This window comes from Oncorhynchus nerka, linkage group LG13 (assembly GCF_034236695.1).
Source record: "Oncorhynchus nerka isolate Pitt River linkage group LG13, Oner_Uvic_2.0, whole genome shotgun sequence".
In the NCBI taxonomy this organism is placed as follows: Eukaryota; Metazoa; Chordata; class Actinopteri; order Salmoniformes; family Salmonidae; genus Oncorhynchus; species Oncorhynchus nerka.
In genome coordinates, this window is record NC_088408.1 from 20176337 (window position 1) to 20198361 (window position 22025).

At 43.8% G+C, this 22025-nt stretch overlaps 1 protein-coding gene and 1 long non-coding RNA gene across 5 annotated transcripts in view; one reads left to right on the top strand and one right to left on the bottom strand.

Annotated features, from left to right (window-relative positions):
* On the bottom strand, positions 1–15365 carry LOC115126196 (uncharacterized). 2 transcript variants are annotated; one of them, XR_010465534.1, is made up of 2 exons: positions 11439–15365; positions 1–1165 (listed from the first exon to the last, which is right to left on the bottom strand). It is a non-coding gene; the product is annotated as an uncharacterized LOC115126196 (long non-coding RNA). The 2 variants fall into 2 exon arrangements; XR_003863102.2 differs by lacking the exon at positions 11439–15365 and adding an exon at positions 1601–7817.
* LOC115126197 (uncharacterized) overlaps positions 3319–22025 on the top strand; it is a 26135-nt gene continuing 7428 nt past the window's right edge. The window contains exons 1-6 of one of the 3 annotated variants that reach the window (XM_065026240.1): positions 3327–3692; positions 3959–4288; positions 4406–4684; positions 4891–4941; positions 5360–5416; positions 16786–17537. In XM_065026240.1, the coding sequence (XP_064882312.1) occupies positions 3632–3692; positions 3959–4288; positions 4406–4684; positions 4891–4941; positions 5360–5416; positions 16786–17045 (1038 nt within the window). In that variant the 5' untranslated portion in view covers positions 3327–3631 and the 3' untranslated portion in view covers positions 17046–17537. Of the gene's footprint in view, positions 3693–3958; positions 4289–4405; positions 4685–4890; positions 4942–5359; positions 5417–16785; positions 17538–22025 lie in introns of those variants that run through there. The other 2 variants (XM_029655802.2, XM_065026239.1) reach the window with 2 other exon arrangements.

The window sequence follows — 22025 nt, forward strand, 5'->3', positions numbered from 1 at the left end:
TACTTATTATTCTGTTTATGTACATCATTAACTGCAGTTATATTCAGATTTATAACAATGGAAATATTTACATATACATCAAACTCAACAGCCAAAAGCAGGTTGTAACTAGAAGGAGGACAGCTATTGATGGAAGTGACTTTTCTCAGCAGGTTAGGAGATAATTTAAGATAAACCTAACCCCTTTCCCAAACGTATCCTAATTCTCCTAACCTGCTATGTAAGGTCTCCTAACCTGCTACGAGAAATGTATTTCCATCCATAGCTGTATACCATCTAGTAATACCATCTAGTAAAACCCCCAAAACAGTGTCTCTATGTCAACTCCCATACAAACAGTACAGTCCACTGTTCCCATGGTATCTTTGTGTTGTTTTCTACTTCTTTGAAGGTGTGAAATGATCAGATGTGTTATTTTTAGGGTGAAGTAATATTCTGTGGTAAAATGAAAATACAACCCATCACTATGACTTATTTCTCTCTCTCTGCTCAGTCTCAGAAAAACAGAAGTGGTCTGAGCTGAAATAACCACTGAAAAAGGACCAGTTGCAGACATAGACATTAATATTCATTATTCTGTGTATATCTACATCATTGGTTGTAGTTACATTCACCTCTCTAACATTTGAAATTCACTCATCTGTCCTTTTTTAATACTGATTCTTTACAAACACAGTTATGTGCTGCTTCAATAAGCTGGTAAGAGGAATATACCCTGGTATTACAGGAACGTGATTGGATGTCCACTTCAGTACTTGACAGGTTTAGAACATATTGGTACATATGTAGAAACATACATAACATGTGATGTCATACACAACATGGGATGTCATACACAAACAGGTAGAATCTTCCTTAATATACGGACAGTGGGTCATTAAAGTCACACAACAAATAGACACCCCCAAATCAATAAATAGTCATATTAAATGTCTTTAGTGATGGAGAAAACCATTTGAATAATTTGAGAGCTCTTGTGAATGATCTGTGGTGTCTGGTAGTGCAGTGTGTTACATTGAACTCCTCAGATCATACTGTTACTGTGTAGGGGTTAGACACTTGTTCAGAGGACTGGTGGTTGTGCAGGAGCACTTTGAAGGCCTTGGGAGGGAGTTGTAGGAAGTGCCAATGATGTGGCAGCAGCATCTCTGAATGACTTCCAATCCTGGAGAGACAAGAGACTTGATTACACTGATATGTCATGTTGACGTGTTGACTATGTCACTTGACTATGTCACTTGACTTATTTCCGTCCTGTAAACTATTTAGATAGAATTAGGATGTACACAGAATGAGAGGAGTGGAGAAATGCCAAGTCTGATTAACCATTCAAATGAATATGACAGTGGAGGCTCCTCAGAGGAGCAAGGGGAGGAATTGTGAATTTCATAAAACACTTATGAAAAAGTAAATATTTTTTAGATACAACTAAACTAAAAATGTTCACGTCACCAGTTGTTTTGTAATGAAGGTCTACAGTAGCTTCAACAGCACTCTATAGGGTAGGTAGCACCATGGTGTAGCTGGAGCACAGCTAGTTTCCACCCTCCTCTGGGCACATTGACTTCCATACAAAACCTAAGAGGCTTATCGTACTCACCCTCTTCCACAGTAACTATGACAACTTCCGAAAGACGTCCGCCAACCTATCAGAGCTCTTGCAGCATGAACTGACAAATTGTCAGCGGTTACAATATGAAGGTTTGGCTTAGAAGTGTTTTGTTGTCTGGTCACAGACAGCTGAGGTGTTTTGCACTGGATCCCACAAGCGAAGGAAAAAGGTGAGAGGAGGAGAGTCGAGATGTGAGAAGGAATTAACAAGCAAAGTGATCATGCTGTTTGTTTATGGCTACGATGAATGTGACCTGTATTTGCCTGTGATCAGGGGTGTATTCATTCTAGTATCATGTAGTAGCATAAACTTATCAATGTTACACTGAGCTGGGTGACTGGAATATGAATGAATCATCCAATTAAATGGCACCGACCACCACTTGAATATGACCACATTAATGCCAAATCCCTGCATCACTAATACAGACTCTCATACATGTGAAGAAGGCCTTGTCGTGACGTTGTATTAATTAATATGATAACTGTTGCTCATCGAATGATTACAAGTTTCTAATTACGTGATTAACTGAATCAAGCAATTATTGACTCATTAACCTGGGGCACCATGGGAAAACTATTTTTTTATTCAGTTTCTATTTCCCAAATCAACTCAAAGAGTATCAGAATATCGATTTTACAACAGCTGCTAAGGAACCAGTTGCCTCTAACAATCTCGTTCTGAACGTCGAATTTCAAAAGAGAGAGAAAAAGAAAGTACACAAGAGAAATATACATTTGGGTGAATTTGTCAGCTATGCTATTCTAACCCTAGCCTTGCCCCAAACTGCCGCTCTTATGGGTCAGAATATAATGACGTAATTACGTGGGGATGATCTTCGAGGATTCTCTGAGTGGACCGTTCCGCTGTTCGATGACGCACTTCTCCTGCGCACCTCCCTGCTCGTCCTCCCGGTGTCAGTGTCCTTTTTGGCTTAGGAGTCTGTACCCTCACCCTTGCTCTGGAAGGGGTCTTCTGAGGACAGACAGCTCTGTAGCTCAGAGCTCACAGCATAGGAATGAAACCCTTTAGATACCACGATTCGATGGTATCTAGGTGGTTCGACTTGAATTCACCCGCTTAGACACAGCTACTCATCCGTAGCTTGGGTAGAAAAATATTTCTTTGTCCTCAAGCTTGCGTTGCGTTCTGGGTTCGTTTACTTTTTCAGGCCCTGCTGCAGCTGGGGTCACTTAGTCCTCATGTAAATTCTATACTCACAGGTTTTATGCCCTTGGGTCAGAAGTGGGCGTAGCCGCCTTTAGGGCAATTCTCTGGGCGTACCAAGTTAATGAGGCAAGGTCCAGATTTGACTCAAATCCAATTTTAGACTACCTTAACATTTCATCTTCCCCAAAACATTCTCTTTGATTTTTATATTTTCCATACAACGTACAATGTATAAACATCAGACATATACTAGGAAAACCCTTCACATTACAATGTTTTCATAATAACGTCATCTATTATCCTTTAATAACAGAACAAAAATGACATACATTTTCATATTCCATCTATCGTCCACCATTGACCACCATTGTGGCTGAAGAAAACCATTGTTCCAAAGTCCCTTTATTTCATGTTTAATGTTCTGAGGCTGGTTCTCCATAGTAACAGGACAAAGGAATTTGTCTGTGGCCTGAGATTTACCAGGGGAGTGAGGGGCCATAAAACTCCCCACATCTTCAGACCCCTAGATCTCTCCTCCTCTGTTGGGGTTGAGAGATAATCTGTAGGGTTGTGGTCTCCTGTAACCTGACCTGATCAGGACAGTCATGACAGCCTTCAACTGCTGGTGAGCTGGAGGATTCTCACCAAGGTGTCAGAAACTAGATTAAAACCATGACCACTTTGAGGAAGTGATGCTATAGTGATGAATAGAGATGCTGCTGTATGGTGAGAAACTCATAGTGCTGAGACACTCTGAAAGAGGAAAGAGACAGAAACAGAGCAGAGAGAGAGAGAGAGACAGAGAGAGAGATAGACACAGAGACAGACCAGAGAGAGAGAGAGGATATCATGGCTGACATCCCTCAATCATTTTTGGGATTGCTTATGACCGTTTTGTACCTGCTAACAGGTAAGACAGAGGAGAGAGAGTAAGAATATGTCATTAGAGATCATAGAACACATTTATTTCACACGGCCAAACTAGTTCAGTTTACATTTGACTAATATTATGATGACATTTCTGTTGTGTATCTGTTTACTCTTATCTTCACTATTGTATAATAGACAGTATATTACACTATTATTCACACTGAAGAATATCAATAAGAATACCTATGAAATATAATGTCATCTGTATTACCAGTTAATAATTATCTGATGTCATACTCTTTCCAGGTGTCAGTGGAGAAACTCTCTCTATGTTCTCCAGAATGGGAGATAATGTCAGTCTGCCGTGTAACAATGTGGTTTATCCAAACTGTTCCTCTACTACATGGCTCTATAACAGAGATGGATCTACTGGTGATATTGAAGAGGTCACATTGGGGAAGATCAAAGTTGACCAGACAGAGAGAGCAGAGCGACTGAGTTTAGGGTCTAACTGTTCTCTACATGTTAGTGATGTCAGAGCTGAGGATGTTGGACTCTACACCTGTCGACAGTACCTTACAGAGACTGGACCACAACATGGAGGTGATGCTCCTGTTCATCTGTCTGTTCTAACTAGTGAGTATTACTGTTTAAATCAGAGTTTAAATGTCACTGTGTATAAGTGTGGTGTTAATAATCATATGTAATGTGAAAACAACCAACAAGTACTGTATACCTTTTTCTCTTTCTCAGTCTCCTCTACCACAGCAGTGACAGATCTGAAGCCTAATGTAATTATGACATTACGGTGTTCTCTGCTCACCTATACACAACATGGAACGTGCCGGTCAGGATTTAGTCTCAGCTGGGTCCCTAAAACAGGTACTAATTCCCAGAACACACAGGATTCTTCCTGTGACATCACTCTGACTGTGACACTCCAGAAGAAGGACAACAACAGGAAGTGGACGTGCACGCTGACCGAAAAGGGAAACATGAAGATCTCCATTGACTTCACCTCCACATTCTCAGGTATGTGTTCTTGTTATGTTCCTATAATCTGAATAAGTTCACAAGATCTGTGATGATATTAAAGTTAATATCAAATCTGATTCATTCTCCTGGTATTTCTGATATTAGTGATGCATTTGAATCCTACTGCTGTGTCTGATGATGATGATGATGATGATGGGTTATTTAATAAACTAAAAGAGGATGTTCATCTCCTACTGAATTAGATATAGAAGAAAAGACCACTGATAACGATGATGTCATCTCTACTCTCCCAGGTAAAATACTCTCATCTGTATGATGTGTGCAGATATAGTAAAAGTTTTATCTGTCCTCTGGATACATATAACTGGGTATTGTGTTTTCCTTACTGTGTCAGGGTTTGAGACTGGGTCCAGAAAGATTATATGTTTTTCAGACAGTTCTGGTGTAACTTCTCTAATTCCCGTCAGGACAACCAGCAGTACTCCACAACAGTATAAGACTGGTCATGTAAAAACAGGCCCAAACATATTAATATATTAATAGGAAGTACTGCTTGTCTAGTGCTCTAGACATTGGAGTAGAGAAAGATGTAACAGATGGAGTAGAGAACTCTACAGGCAACACAGAGTGAGTTGTGGATCCATTCTGTACTGTGATGTCACCAGTATTCACCAATGAAAAGTGGTCACTCTGTTTTCAACTACTATCCAGGAAGTACAGCCTCTACTACAAGACCAGCCTTGTCAACCACCTCCCCATCTTCTGCTGGTATTGTATTTAATACTATTTCCCTTCTCAGTTGTATTGTAGATTGTATGAGTGGTACAACATGGGGCCAAAGTCAGATGTATTACCTTGGTCAACACAAAGCATTTACAGTATGTGTATATGCAGTCTAACTTATGTCTAACTTGTGTTTTGATCTTCACATTTGCTGTGGTGCATTTCACACTTCTCTGTTCCCATATGAATCCCTGCTTGTCTATGTAACTCTGCCAGTGCTAAAATTGAATGACGTTAAAGTAAACTCCTGATATCAGTGATGAGTGAACAAGCACCCTGCTCTCTACTGTATGTGTCTGATGATGAAGAGTTATTTTAAAAGAGGATGTTTTTCTCCTCCTGAACTAGATATTAAAGGGCACTGAAGATGGTGGTGACATCACCTTCAACGCCTCAGGACAAATTCAATCAGAAATAGTACATCTTCCATTTAGCATCTAGATACATATATGAGTACTCTTCCTGTAAAGTAGTGTTTCCCAAATGTTGGGTCAGATGCGCTGGTCCCTCATTCTTCAGACTGGTTTATAATTATTATTTTTTTAATCTACCAAAGTCAAGACACGTGAATTAATATTTTTCAGATGGTTCTGATGGGACAACTCTGAATCCTGTCAAGACAACCACTCAGGACCATAACAGCCCCAAACATATTTATAGGAAGTACTGATTGTCTCCTGATTCAGAGATTGTTGTAGAGAAAGATTTAGCAGATTGAGTAGAGAAAACTCTATAGGCAACACAGAGTCAGTGGATGTGGATCCATTCTGTACTGTGATGTCGCCATTATTGTCACGTTCTGACCTTAGTTCCTCTCTTTTGTCTTTTGTTTTAGTATGGTCAGGGCGTGGGTTGGGGTGGGCAGTCTATGTTGGTTTTTCTATGTTGGTTTTTTGAGTTTGGCCTGGTATGGTTCTCAATCAGAGGCAGGTGTCATTAGTTGTCTCTGATTGAGAATCATACTTAGGTAGTCTTTTTCCACCTGTGTTTCGTGGGTGTTTGTTTTCTGTTTTGTGTTTTCACTAGACAGGACTGTTTCATTTGTTCGTTCTTCCTAGTTATTTTTTTTGTTTAGTGTTCAGTTTTGATTATATTAAAAATCATGAACACTTACCAAGCTGCACCTTGGTCCTCACCTTCTTCCACCAACGACAGCCATTACAATTATTCATGAAACGTGGTCACCTTGTTTGTTTTCAACTACTATGCAGGGAGTACATAGGCTAAGTACCAGTCTCTTTAGCTAACGTGCCACTCCTTGTCATTGCCAAAGAGACTGGCCTTTCGGGAATATCAACATTCAATAGAGTAGCACAGTGTGAGTCATCCTACCCATTAAACCTAGTGGTCGAACACGGAAATGGTTCCAATCCTTTTTGCACCATTCATTTCTCCCGTAGGGGATTTGAGATACACTTCAAATAAGGGCTGTGTTTCCTGTAGGCTTACTCTGGCATGATGGTTTGATAACCGTGTAATTCTCTCAGACAAGGAGACTTCAAAACAAAATCTATTTTATTGGTCACATACACATGGTTAACAGATGTTAATGCGAATGTAGTGAAATGCTTGTGCTTCTAGTTCTGACCATGCAGTAATATCTAACAAGTAATCTAACAATTTCACAACAACTACCTTATACACACAAGTGTAAAGGAAGGATTAATATATGTACATATAAATATATGGATGAGTGATTCCTTTGCGTCATAGGCAAGATGCAGTAGATGGTGTAGAATACAGTATATACATATGAGATGAGTAATGTAGGATATGTAGACATTTTTAAAGTGCCATTATTTAAAGTGACTAGTGATACCTTTATTAAATCAATTCATTAAATGTATTACAGTGGCTGAAGTTGAGTCAGTATGTTGGCAGCAGCCACTCAATGTTAGTGGTGGCTGTTTAACAGTCTGATGGCCTTGAGATAGAAGCTGTTTTTCAGTCCGTCGAGTCTGACTCCAAGTCTGAGTCACAAGTCGAGTCACGAGTACATCAATTTATATTAGGTCTTATTATGCAGTTGTTTATAGTTGCCACCAAATGGCGCCAATCCCACTAATTTACTCTTCATCACTACATCACACGTTCTACCTAATACCTGTAGTTCTTTACTTATTTACTACATACAGTGCCAGTCAAAAGTTTGGCCACAGCTGCTCATCCGAAGGGTTTTCTCTATTTTTACTATTTTCTACATTGTAGAATAATAGTGAAGACATCAAAACTATGAAATAAGTCAATATGTTGGCAGCAGCCACTGTATGTTAGTGAGAGCTGTTTAACAGTCTGGCCTTGAGATAGAAGATAGATAGACTCTTGGTCCCAGCTTTGATGCACCTGTACTGACCTCGCCTTCTGGATGATAGCGGGGTGAACAGGCAGTATTTTGGGTGGTTGTTGTTCTTTATGTTCTTTTTGGCCTTCCTGTGACATTGGGTGGTGTAGGTGTCCTGGAGGGCAGGTAGTTTGCCCCCGGTGATGCGTTGTGCAGACTGCACCACCCTCTGGAGAGCCTTAAGGTTGTGGCCGGAGCCCGACAGCCCGACAGGATGCTTTCAATTGTCCATCTGTAGTAGTTTATGAGGGTTTTAGGTGACAAGCCAAATTTCTTCAGCCTCCTGAGGTGGAAGAGGCACTTTTGCGCCTTCTTCACCACGCTGTCTGTGTGGGTGGACCATTTAAGTTTGTCCGTGATGTGAAAGCCAAGGAACGTAAAACTTTCCACCTTCTCCACTGCTGTCCCGTCGATTTGGATGGGGGGATGCTCCCTCTACTGCATCCTGAAGTGCACGATCATCTCCTTTGTTTTGTAGACATTGAGTGAGAGTTTATTTTCCTGACACCACACTCCAATTGATTACAGACAGATTATTTCACTTATAATTCACTGTATCACAAGTCCAGTGGATCAGAAATCAAACTAAGTTGACTGTGCCTTTAAACAGCTTTGAAAATTCCAGATTCCATGATGTCATGGCTTTAGAAGCTTCTGATAGGCTAATTGACGTAATTTGAGTCAATTGGAAGGGTACCTGTGGATTTATTTCAAGGTCTACCTTCAAACTCAGTGCCTCTTTGTTTGACATCATAGGAAAATCAAAAGAAATCAGCCAAGACAATTGGACAATTGGAGACCTCCACAAGTCTGGTTCATCCTTGGGAGAAATTTCTAAATGCCTGAAGGTATCCCGTTCATCTGTACAAACAATAGTATGCAAGTATAAACATAGTGGGACCACGCAGCCGTCAAACCGCTCAGGAAGGAGACGTGTTCTGTCTCCTAGAAATGAACGTACTTTGGTGTGAAAAGTGCAAATCAATCCCAGAACAACAGCAAGTTTTAAGTTCCTCGGCATACACATCACAGACAAACTGAATTGGTCCACTCACACAGACAGCATCGTGAAGAAGGCGCAGCAGCGCCTCTTCAACCTCAGGAGGGAGGCTGAAGAAATTCGGCTTGTCACCAAAAGCACTCACAAACTTCTACAGATGCACAATCGAGAGCATCCTGGCGGGCTGTATCACCGCCTGGTACGGCAACTGCTCCGCCCTCAACCGTAAGGCTCTCCAGAGGGTAGTGAGGTCTGCACAACGCATCACCGGGGGCAAACTACCTGCCCTCCAGGACACCTACACCACCCGATGTTACAGGAAGGCCATAAAGATCATCAAGGACATCAACCACCCGAGCCACTGCCTTGTTCACCCCGATATCATCCAGAAGGCGAGGTCAGTACAGGTGCATCAAAGCTGGGACCGAGAGACTGAAAAACAGCTTCTATCTCAAGGCCATCAGACTGTTAAACAGCCACCACTAACATTGAGTGGCTGCTGCCAACACACTGACATTGACACTGGCTCAACTCCAGCCACTTTAATAATGGGAATTGATGGGAAATGATGTAAATATATCACTAGCCACTTTAAACAATGCTACCTTATATAATGTTACTTACCCTACATTATTCATCTCATATGCATACGTATATACTGTACTCTATATCATCGACTGCATCCTTATGTAATACATGTATCACTAGCCACTTTAACTATGCCACTTTGTTTACATACTCATCTCATATGTATATACTGTACTCGATACCATCTACTGTATGCTGCCCTGTACCATCACTCATTCATATATCCTTATGTACATATTCTTTATCCCCTTACACTGTGTATAAGACAGTAGTTTTGGAATTGTTAGTTAGATTACTTGTTGGTTATTACTGCATTGTCGGAACTAGAAGCACAAGCATTTCGCTACACTCGCATTAACATCTGCTAACCATGTGTATGTGACAAATAAAATTTGATTTGATTTGATTTGATTTGAAGATGCTGGAGGAAACAGGTACAACAGTATCTATATCCACAGTAAAACGAGTCCTATATCGACATAACCTGAAAGGCCGCTCAGCATGGAAGAAGCCACTGCTCCAAAACCACCATAAAAAAGACAGACTACAGATTGCAACTGCACATGGGGCCAAAGATCGTACTTTTTGGTGAAATGTCCTCTGGTCTGATGAAACAAAAATGTAACTGTTTGGCCATAATGACCTTTATGTTTGGAGGAAAAAGGGGGATGCTTGCAAGCCGAAGAACACCATCCCAACCGTGACAACATCATGTTGTGGGGGTTTGCTGCAGGTTGGACTGGTGCACTTCACAAAATAGATGGCATCATGAGGAAAGAAAAAGATGTGGATATTTTGAAGCAACATCTCAAAACATCAGTCAGGAAGTTAAATCTTGGTCGCAAATGGGTCTTCCAAATGGACAATGACCCCAAGCATACTTCCAAAGTTGTGGCAAAATGGCTTAAGCACAACAAAGTCAAGGTATTGGAGTGGCCATCACAAAGCCCTGACCTCAATCCTATAGAACATTTGTAGGCATAACTGAAACCGTGTGTGCGAGCAAGGAGGCATACAAACCTGACCCAAGTTTCAAAAGCTCTGTCAGGAAGAATGAGCCAAAATTCACCCAACTTATTGTGGGAAGCTTGTGGAAGGCTACCCGAAATGTTTGACCCAAGTTAAACAATTTAAAGGCAATGATACCAAATACTAATTGAGTGTATGTCAACTTCTGACCTATTGGGAATGTGATGAAAGAAATAAAAGCTGAAATAAATAATTCTCTCTACTATTATTCTGACATTTCACATTCTTAAAATAAAGTGGTGATCCTATCTGACCTAAGACAGGGCATTTTTACTAGGATTAAATGTCAGGAATTGTGAAAAACTGAGTTTTAATATATTTGGCGAAGGTTTATGTAGACTTCCGACTTCAACTGTAAATAACTGCAGGAGGGTGAATGTGTCTTTCAGAGTCTGTTGGAAAGCAGACAACCAGGTTTTCCTCTAGGATTTTCCCTGTGCTGAGCAATATTTTGTTTCTTTTTCCCCTCAAAAACGTCCTAGTCTTTGCTGATGACAAGCATACCCATAACATGATGAAGCCACCACAATGTTTTTGATAATATGAAGAGTGTTACTCAGAGATGTGTTGGATGTGCCCAAAACATAATGCTTTGTATTCAGGACATGAAGGTAATTTCTTTGCCACATTTCTTGCAGTTTTACTTTAGTGCCTTATTGCAAACAGGATGCATGTTTTGGGATGTTTTCTTCCTGACAGGCTTCCTTTTTTTCACTCTGTCATTTAGGTTAGTACTCTGTGGTAACTACAATGTTGTTGATCCATTGTGAGTTTTCTCCTATCCGAGCCACTTCAGGATCCGACCCTTTTTTTTTCTATTTTCGCCTAAAATGACTAACCCAAATCCAACTGCCTGTAGCTCAGGCCCTGAAGTAAGGATATGCATATCCTTGATACCAATTCAAAGTAAACACTTTGTAGCTTGTGGAAATGTGAAAGGAATGTAGGAGAATATGACACATTAGATAAAACAAAGTGTTTTTGTATTTTTGTTGTACCATCTACTTTGAAATGCATGAGAAAGAGCATGATGAATTATTCTACAATACCTCTTTTGCCAATCGGCCTGGACCCTTTTACTGCCGACACGGAGCCCCGGGGATCCATTTCGACTGGTTTGCCGACGAAACCGTCCGAGGTGGTTTAACCGGCTCTTCCGTTGCGACATCGCCTGATGCCCATCTGCTAGCCCCGGCCTGCTAGCTGTCTGAATCGCTTTGTCTCCAGCTCGCCTAGCGTAGCAGCGGCTACTGAATTGGCTCCCTGACTCATCTAGTGCTACTCATTGGACCCTATGATCACTCGGCTACACATGCCTCTCCCTTATGTAAATATCTCTTGTCTATAGCTGTTTTGGTTAGTGATTATTGTCTTATTCTAACCCAGGACTGTTTCAATAACACGGTACCTCATTTTGTTTACCTGTCGGCCCCAGCCTCGAACTCAGGACTTGTTTGTACCTAACTGACCCCCTCTTCCCATTCATCGCCATTTACCCGTTGTTGTCTTAGCTCTCCTGATCAACACCTGTGATATTGCTTTATGCCTCTCTCTAATGTCAATATGCCTTGGCTACTGCGGTCTTGGCTACTTCTTATTGTTCTATTTCAATGTAGATCCCTCAGTCCTGCTCATAATGCCTTAGATAGCTATTTTGTCCCACCCCACACACATGCAGAGACCTCACCTGGCTTAACTGGTGCCTCCAGAGATGAAACCTCTCTCGAAACGCCTATGTTTATCTCCACTGTACTCACATCCTACCATACCATTGTCTGTACATTATGCCCTGAATCGATTCTACCATGCCCAGAAATCTGCTCCTTTTTTTCTCTGTCCCCAACGCAGTAGACAACCAGTTCTTATAGCCTTTATCCGTACCCTTATCCTACTCCTCCTCTGTTCCTCTGGTGATTTAGAGGTTAACTCAGGCCCTGTAGCCCCCAGCACCACTCTTTGGTTTCATGCATGTTAACATCAGAAGATCAACAAAAACGCTGAAATGTCCATCCCCAACTACAACATTTTACACCAAGATAGAACTGCCAAAGGGGGTGGAGTTGCAATATACTGCAGAGTTAGACTGCAGAGTTCTGTCATGCTATCCAGGTCTGTGCCTAAACAGTTTGAGCTTCTACTTTTAAAAATCCACCTTTGCAGAAATAAGTCTCTCACTGTTGCCGCTTGTTATAGACCCCCCTCAGCCCCCAGCGGTGGCCTGGACACCATATGTGATTTAATTGCCCCCCATTTATCTTCAGAGTTTGTACTGTTAGGTGACCTATACTGGGATATGCTTAACACCCCGGCCATCTTACAATTTAAGATACCCTCAATCTCACACAAATTATCAAGGAACCTACCAGGTAAAACCCTAAATCAGTGAACACGGGCACCCTCATAGATCTCATCCTGACCAACCTGCCCTTTAAATACACCTCTTCTGTCCTCAACCAGGATCTCAGTGATCACTGCCTCATTGCCTGCGTCCGTGGTCAAACGACCACCCCTCATCACTGTCAAACGCTCCCTAAAACACTTCAGCGAGCAGGCCTTTCTAATCGACCTGGCCCGGGTATCCTGGGTGCATATTGACCTCATTCCGTCAGTAGAGGATGCCTGGTTATTCTTTAAAAGTGCTTTACTCACCATCTTAAAAAAGCATGCCCCATTCAAAAAATGTTGAACTAAGAACAGATTCCCTTGGTTCACTCCAGACTTAACTGCCTTGACCAGCACAAAAACATCCTGTGGCGTACTGCATTAGCATCGAATAGCCCCCGCAATATGAAACTTTGCAGGCAAGTTAGGAACCAATATACAAAGGCAGTTAGGAGAGCAAGGGCTAGCTTTTTCACGCAGAAATTCGCATCCTGTAGCACAAACTCAAAAAGGTTCTGGGACACTGTAAAGTCCATGGAGAATAAGAGCACCTCCACCCAGCTTCCCACTGCACTGAGGCTAGGAAACCCTGTCACCACTGATAAATCTACGATATTCGAGAATTACAATAAGCATTTTTCTACGGCTGACCATACTTTCTACCTGGCTACCCCTATCACGGTCAACAGCTCTGCACCCCCCACAGCAACTTGCCCAAGCCTCCCTCATTTCGCCTTCACCATCATATGCAATCTGGTTTTCGAGCTGGTCATGGGTGCACATCAGCCACGCTCAAGGTGCTAAACGATATCATAACCACCATCGATAAAAGACAATACTGTGCAGCCGTCTTCATCAAAACCTGGCCAAAGCTTTCGACTCTGTCAATCAACTCATTCTTATCGGCAGACTCAACAGCCTTGGTTTCTCAAATGACTGCCTCGCCTGGTTCACCAACTACTTCTCAGATAAAGTTCAGTGGGTCAAATCAGAGGGCCTGTTGTCCGTTCAATTCTCAATTCTCAAGACTCTTTTCTCTGTATACATCAATGATGTTGCTCTTGCTGCTGGTGATTCTCTGATCCACCTCTGATCCACCTCTATGCAGATGACATCATTTTGTTTACCTGTGGCCCTTCTTTTGACACTGTGTTAACAAACCTCCAGACAAGCTTCCATGCCATACAACACTCCATACAACACTCCTTCTGTGACCTCCAACTGCTCTTAAATACAAGTAAAACTATATGCATGCTCTTCAACAGATTGCTGCCCGCACCCGCCCGCCTGTCCATCATCACTACTCTGGCAGGTTCTGACTTAGGTATTTGTAGTTGTCCACATATTCTATGTGTCTGGTTAGACTGTAAACTCTCCTTCCAGACTTACATTAAGCATCTCCAATCCAAAATGAAATCTTCCCATCTTCCCATTAAATCTTCCCAATCAGCTTCCCATTTCGCAACAAAGCATCCTTCACTCATGCTCACTCAAACATACCCTCGTAAAATGGAATATCCTACCGATCCTTGACTTCGGCGATGTCATTTTCAAAATAGCCTCCAACACTCTAGTCAGCAAATTGGATGCAGTCTATCACAATGCCATCTATTTTGTCACCAAAGCCCCATATACAACCCACCACTGCGACCTGTATGTTCTCGTTGGCTGGCCCTCACTCCATATGAATTGCCAAACCCAATGGCTCCAGGTCATCTATAAGTCTTTGCTAGATAAAGCCCCGCCTTATCTCAGCTCACTGGTCATCATAGCCGCACCCACCCGTAGCATTCGGGAAATAAGGCATATTTCACTGGTCATCCCCAAAGCAACTCCTCGTTTGTCCGCCTATCCTTCCAGTTCTTTGCTGCCAATGACTGGAATGAATTGCAAAAATCACTGAAGCTGGAGACATATCTCCCTCACTAACTTTAAGCATCAGCTGTCAGAGCAGCTTACTGATCATTGCACCTGTACACAGCCCATCTGTAGATAGCCCACCCAACTCCTTATCCCGATATTGTTCTTGTTTTTCTCCTTTGCACTCCAGTATCTCTACGTGCAGAATCATCTTGTGCACATCGATCACTTCAGTGTTTAATTGCTAAATTGTAATTATGTTGCCACTATGGCCTATTTATTGCCTTACCTCTCTAATCTTACTACATTTGCACACACTGTATATGAATATTTCTATTGTGTTATTGACTACATTTGTTTATCCCATGTGTTACTCTGTGCTGTCATTTCATAATCTGTTAATTTAATTTTCTTGCACTCTGACAGGTAAACATTTAGCCTGTAGTCCTAATATTTAGCTAGTGAATGGCCTAATATTTAGCTAATATTTAGCTTTTTACTTCAGCTACACATCACTTGCCTCTCTCTTCCAGCTGTTTCCATAGGCAACAGGCTACTCAAGCCTCTCCAGAATAGGCCATTCTTCTTCTCGTGAAATCCCAGGAAAAGCTATAGGCCACAAAAGCTATATGATATTTATTTGTATCATTGTTTATACTATAAAGCAGGCTTGCTCTTGCTAATTACTGAATGTAAAACAGGCCTACAGCATAGAAAATGCATGTTGAGGAGAGAGTGGGTTGGTGTGATCCCTTTTGGCCAGTCATGACAACATTGTTGCACTGATGAATTGCAAATAGTTTCACAGGACATGCAGAAATGTTCACAGTGAAAAAGAAGAACCAAAGGAATTGACAACCACTAGAAAAATGGAAATCACTTGCAAACCACTTGAACAACGATACAACGACATGCTGTAAAATATTATTTTAATTGCTACATTTAAATACAAGTTACTATATTATTTTTCATTAGGCCTACATGTACATTGAAGTATTATTTGCAGTTGTCACTATGACAATGAACACACCATGAAAGCACTGAATGGTCTGACCCAGTATCTGTGTGTTAAGAGACCTTGTGAAAGGTCCTGTTTATATAGGAAGCTCTGCAGTAGGATGCGTTGATCAGTCGACTGACAGGAGTAGGACTGTAGAACGATACATGATCAACTTTCATCTAGTGTGGATGCTCACCAACGTTTTATAGTTATGTAGCCTATATTTTATCATAATCGTTACAGGTATTGACTTGGTGGACGGCCCAGGCCTTAACTCTGACACAACACAACTAACGTCATTATCACAACAGAACTACATTATCGATACTTCAATGAAATAAATCTAAAATTACACACACACACTTGTGTACTTGACTTTTATGCTCTATAAATTGACTCTTTCAAATGATTTACTCTGGCAAGTTTGCTACCAGGGCGCTGCAGTAGGCAAGTAAAGCAGGAGTCGAATCCATCAGTATGTATTTTAGTTTGAGAGTTTTAGTTTGAGAATGTACAAACAAAAAAGGTTGCTTAGCAACCAGATGCCAACTGTGATATGTGGTGGAAAAAAGTGATGGAGTTCCAATATTTGCATAATCGTTGTGATTTGAGGATAGCTGCGAGGGCAATGTAATCAGGATCAATTCTCTGTCCTCCGTTTGCTCATTAATGATAGAATGTTCATATTTGAAGATGTCATATGACATGAAGTACAGGGAGTGGATTAGCTAAAGAGACTGTACTCAGGCTAGGGAGTACAGCCTCTACTGCAAAACCACCTCTCTGTTACTGACCCAAAGCTCTTAACCACTAAGCTATAAGCATCCTTGTCACGCCCTGGTCTTAGTATTTTGTGTTTTCTTTATTATTTTGGTCAGGCCAGTGTGTGACATGGGTTTATTATGTGGTGTGTTTTATCTTGTTTTTTTTGTAGGTATTAGGATTGTGTATTAGTAGGGTTATCTAGAAAAGTCTATGGTTGCCTGAAGTGGTTCTCAATCAGAGGCTGGTGTTTATCGTTGTCTCTGATTGGGAACCATATTTAGGCAGCCATATTCTTTGAGTAGTTTGTGGGTGATTGTTCCTGTCTCTGTGTTAGTTTGCACCAGATAGGCTCAGTCACTTTGGTTTTTCTTTTTTCCTGGTTTTTGAAGAGAACGTGAGCCGGGTGCGCCATTCTCCTTGCGGAGATGGTGCAAAATCCATCAACACGGTCGGTCCCTGGGATTGGGCTGGCCAACACGATTCGGTTTGCTTGGAAGGAAAAGGAGTTGGAGCCTTTAGGACAGGAAACTTTTGGAAGGACAATCTTGATGGGGATTCTAAAGCTGACGGTGAAGGACGTGTTTTGCTTCCAAGGCAACTCGTTGGAGGGAGCATACGACGTGGCACTAAATACAGAGGAGAAACATGATGATATCCTGAGAAGGGCAAGAGCAGTGAGAGGTGAGAGGCCGATGAGCCACTATGAAATAACAAGCCTGGCGAAGAACAACTTTAGGGTTGTAACTGTCAACATTTACAACCCATACGTTAAGGACGAAGAGGTGAGGGCCTTTTTGGGGAGATACATGGATAACGTCTCCTCAGTAAGGCACCTCAAAGACTCCCTTGGGTTTTGGAATGGGAGGAGAGGCTTCCAGGCCCTCTTCAGAGAGGACCCAAAGGGACATGGTGGCTACCTCCATCCTCCTACTATGTTCTCCCTAGGGGCTGACAGGGGGACGTTGTTTTATGCATGTCAGCCCCCATTTTTGCAGGCGCTGTATGGCCTACGGACACATATTCGCATCGTGTAGCACAAGAAAATGCAGATTTTGTGGATCTGAGGAACACGAGGCGAGGGATTGTGACAAGCCTAAGACGTGCCACGGGCTCGTCAGCACACCTGTGGCGGGGGTGCCCGGCTCGTCAGAGGTCATATGCGTCTGCGGCTGGGGGGGGAGCAGGAGCGGGGGATGGGGGAAGAAGAGGAGGGGAAGGAAGCACACCTCATGACCAGAGTACAGGTCCAGATGGGAAGGCCGCAAGGAAGGAGGAGGAGCAAGAAGCAGCGGATGGAAGAGAGAAGGAAACGGAAGGCACGGGAGTAGGAGAACCAGGAAAAGCGGCGGAAGAAGGCAACCGAGTGGAGGAGCATGAGAGAGAAGAAAGCGAGGGAGGAGTGTTGGAGAAGGAGACGGTGGAATAGCAAGTGGACTGGGGGGAAAGTGCCCTGGTGGAAGAGATGAGGGGTATGGTGGAGGAGCTGGCGGGGGAGGGTGGTATCTCTCCACTGCCGCCATCACCAAAGAAGAGAATGAAGAGGAGGGTGCGATTGGCCGACAGTGAGAGGGAAGGGATGGCCAAGAGAGTGATGGGGGTGGGAGAAACCTCTGGTTTGCTGCTGGTTTCCCCAGGCCCTCAACTTCTGTTGGGTGGGGACACACCTAACAAGACTGAGGACTGGGTACAGGAGGAGGTGGGGAGTTTTTTGTTTGGGGACTCAGCCTCCCCGATTTTTTTTTCCCAATCCAGCTGCAGCACTGGGGAGGGGGAGGATTGTGGGGGTAGACCCAGGGTGCAGGGCACCCCGGAGCCAAACACTATTCCTGCATCCTGGGTTGGTGAGATGGAGGAAGAGGGGGGAATGTCGGGAGTACGGATGGTGTTCTCACAGGTAGATATGGAGCAGGGGAGCATCGGGTGAGTCTCCTGTTTTAGTTTTTTTCTGTCTGGGTTTAGAATTTGAGTGTATTACATGTTTTTATTTTATTCTTTCATGGGGTCTAATTTTACTTTTGTTAGTTTAAATGTAAGGGGTTTAAGGTATTGTGTTAAGAGGAGGGCGGTTTTTAGTTATTTGGAGGGTGTGGGGTTTGATTTTTGTTTTTTACAGGAGGTTCACCTGAGGGATGGAGGGGATGTTAATAGGTTTAAGAGGGAGTGGGACAAGGGGGAGTCGGTTTGGGGTATTGGGGGTGCACTCATCGGGGTAGGGATTTTGTGTGGGCACAGGGAGGTAAAAGTGGAGGATTCTTTTGTGGTAATGCAGGGGAGGGTTATAGGGGTGGATGTCACAATAAGGGATTGTAAATTTAGATTAGTGGTGGTGTATGGGCCACAGGTGGTGGCAGACAGGAGGGAGATGGTGGACTGTCTGACGCCCCTGTGTGTCACAAATAGGAAATTAGTGATGGGGGGGATTTTAATACAGATTTAAGAATGGGGGGGATAGCAGTGCAGGCGCCATTGCCGGGCTAATGGCTTGCCATGATCTGGTAGATGGTGGTCTGCACACTACTCCGAAAATGGCCGGTCCTACATGGCACAACTCCAGGGGGTTGAGCGGAGGCTCGACTATATTTTTGTACCCAGGTCTTTGTCTGGGCGGCTGTTGCCTGTTTTCTTTTCGGATCACGACGGGGTGCTCCTGCAGGTGGGGTCGCCAGTCTGCCTCTTTGGTAGGGGGTACTGGAAGTTAGATCGGGATGTGCTGGAGGAGCAGGCTTTTGTTGACGGGTTTTATGGTTTCTTTTGGAGGCTTGAAGGCCTCCGGTCCATGTGCGAGGGGGTGTTAGAGTGGTGGGAATTAGTTAAGGTGAGGATTAGGGCTTTTATAATAGGGTATTGCAAGAGGAAAAAAAGGGAGGAGAGGAGGGAGGTGGATCGTATCCAAAGGTTAATTGAACTCGAATACGAGGCAGGCAACCTCGGCGGGTCGTTTGACTGGGAGAGATCCGCAACCCTAAAGGCGCAGCTCAGGGAGTTGCAGGAGCGGAAGGCTCGAGCTTTCCTGGAGCGTGCGCATAGTGGCTTTCTAGAACATAATGAGACTTGTTCTGCTATGTTCTTGAAGTCGGTTAGGGCCAGACAGAGTAGGAAGAAAATGGTAGTATAGTTAGAGAACCAGAGGATATGGTCAGGGTGACAACTGATCATTTCCAAGGTTTATTTAAGGAAAGGGAAATAGATGTAGAGCAGGGAAATGTGTTTTTAGAACACTTGTCCAGGCGGTTGCCGGAGGACATTAGAGAAGTGATGGAGGCCCAGATTTCACTAGAAGAGGTTGAGAGCGCTCTTAGGAGGATGGGAAAAGGGAAGGTGCCTGGGATGGATGGGCTGCCGGCTGAGTTTTATCTCAAGTTTTGGGGTATACTTGGACCAGTGGTCCTCGAAGTCTTGAAGGCCATCCTTGAGACGGGGGTCCCGGGGGGATCAATGGCTGTTGGTGTGCTGTCACTTTTATATAAGAAGGGGGAAGTAACAGACCTTGGCAACTGGCGGCCGTTGACCATGCTGTGTGTAGATTACAAGCTACTTGCAAAGGTTTTAGCAGACCGGTTGCGCACAGCCCTTCCCTACGTCGTCCATGAGGATCAGACGTGCGGGGTAGAGGGCCGCTCTATTAGATGGAACCTACAGTTAATCAGGGACTACATCGCTTGGGTTGAAGATAGAGGACTGCCTTTAATGGTAGCAGCGCTAGATCAGGCGAAAGCCTTTGATCGCGTGAATAGATCCTTTTTATTCAGAGTGTTAGGTCGATTAGGATTTGGGGGGAAGTTCATAGGATGGATTCGTACATTATATGTCGGAGCGGGGTGCCGAGTTAGTGTAAATAGTCACTTGGGTGACGTTTTTGACCTCTCGTCTGGGGTCAGGCAGGGGTGCCCACTCTCGGCTCTCCTCTTCGTTCTGTACATGGAGCCTCTGGGGGCTGCCATAAGGTCAGACACAGGGGTGGAAGGATTGTTGATCCCTGGAAGTGGTGGGCTGTGTGTTAAGATGACGCAGTACGCCGATGACACTTCCTTGCTGCTGTGCAAGGACTCGTGCCTGACAAGGTCCCTTGCCATCTTTGGGGATTTCACCCGAGCGTCGGGAGCAGTTCTGAACCATGCAAAGTCTTCCGTCAAGTTTTTTGGAAGATGGCGCGGTAGAACGGATGTGCCTGGGGGGTTATCTCTCTGTGAGGGGGCCCTGAGGATTCTCGGGGTCCATTTTGAGACCTCCGGCTCAGCGACGCTAAACTGGAACATGCGTATCGCAGTGGTACAGAGGAAGCTAGCAATGTGGAAGGCTAGGTATTTGTCTTTTATGGGCAAAGTCCTGGTCCTAAAGGTGGATTTGTTGCCGTCTCTTTTGTATTTGGCGTACATCTACCCATTGCCGGCTTGTCTGAGGAGGCCTCTAGTGAGGCTTGTGTTTCAGTTTATGTGGAGTGGCAGGTGCGAGTGGGTCGCCAGGGCACGCATGATGTGTCCCATCGGGAGGGAGGTAGGGGGTACCACATTTCCCCTCAAGCTGGACACAATTTTTGTTTCTTTCTTGTTAACGGAGCTTGCTCATCCAGTGATAGACCCGTCCGGTTACCTCCTGCGGGTGTTCTTCTCGTATCAGGCGAGAAGCGTAATGGTGTGGTCTAACACGGGTCCTCGGGCGGAACAGCTGCCGTGGCACTTTGGTCATGCGGCCAAGTGGCTGCGTGCGCACCCTGAGGTTGAAGTTGCCCGAGTAGGTTTAGATCACAGGCACCTGTACGAGGAGGTCAGAAAGGCAGGGAGTCCGGCGTCTGTAGTGGGCATCTCGGAAGTGGTCTGGGAGGGAGTGGAGGTGCGGGGTCTGGACAACAGGCTCAAGGACCTGAATTGGTTGAGCCTCCATAAGTGCTTGCCGGTACATTCCATCATGTACCGGTATAGTTTGGTGCAATCCCCCACCTGTCCAATATCCTCTTGTGGCAGGGAGGAGACTGTGCACCATGTCTTTTGGGACTGTGCCTTTGCCGGAGTAGTATGGGCTAGGGCACGGGTGTTGTTAGGTTTGGTAAGGGGGGATTTTGTATTGACGTGGGCCAGGTTAGAGAGAGGTGTAGGGAGAGCGAGAGGGACGGATAGGGACAGGTTTCTGCTCTGGCTTCTCATGAGTCTCTTTAAACGGGGGCTGTGGGAAGCCAGGCAGAACATGGTGAAGACAGGGAAAGATTGGGGGGTGGAAAGGATAGTGTGGAGGGTGGAAGGAGATTTGAGGGGGAGGATGAAGAGGGAGGAGAGGAAGTGGGGGCAGCATGCTGCTCGGGAGAGGTGGAAGGGGGGTTTAGGGCTGGGTGTCATTTAGATTTGCAAGGGGATAGATTAGGGGCGGGGAGATAGGGAAAGGTATTTTGTAGTGTGACGGGGAGGGAAGATGCTCCCCTGAGGTTTTGTTTGGGGTTTATGTTTAGTTAAATTAGTTTAATTAAAATACCATTATTTGAGTATGTATGAAAATTATGAGTTGTAAAGAATGAATGGTATTGAAGATAATAAATAATTTTTTATAAAATAAAATAAAAATAGGCTGTTTCGGTTTCTGTGTTACGTTTTTGTATTGTTCGTGTTTATTCGTTATTAAAAATGTATGAAAATTACGA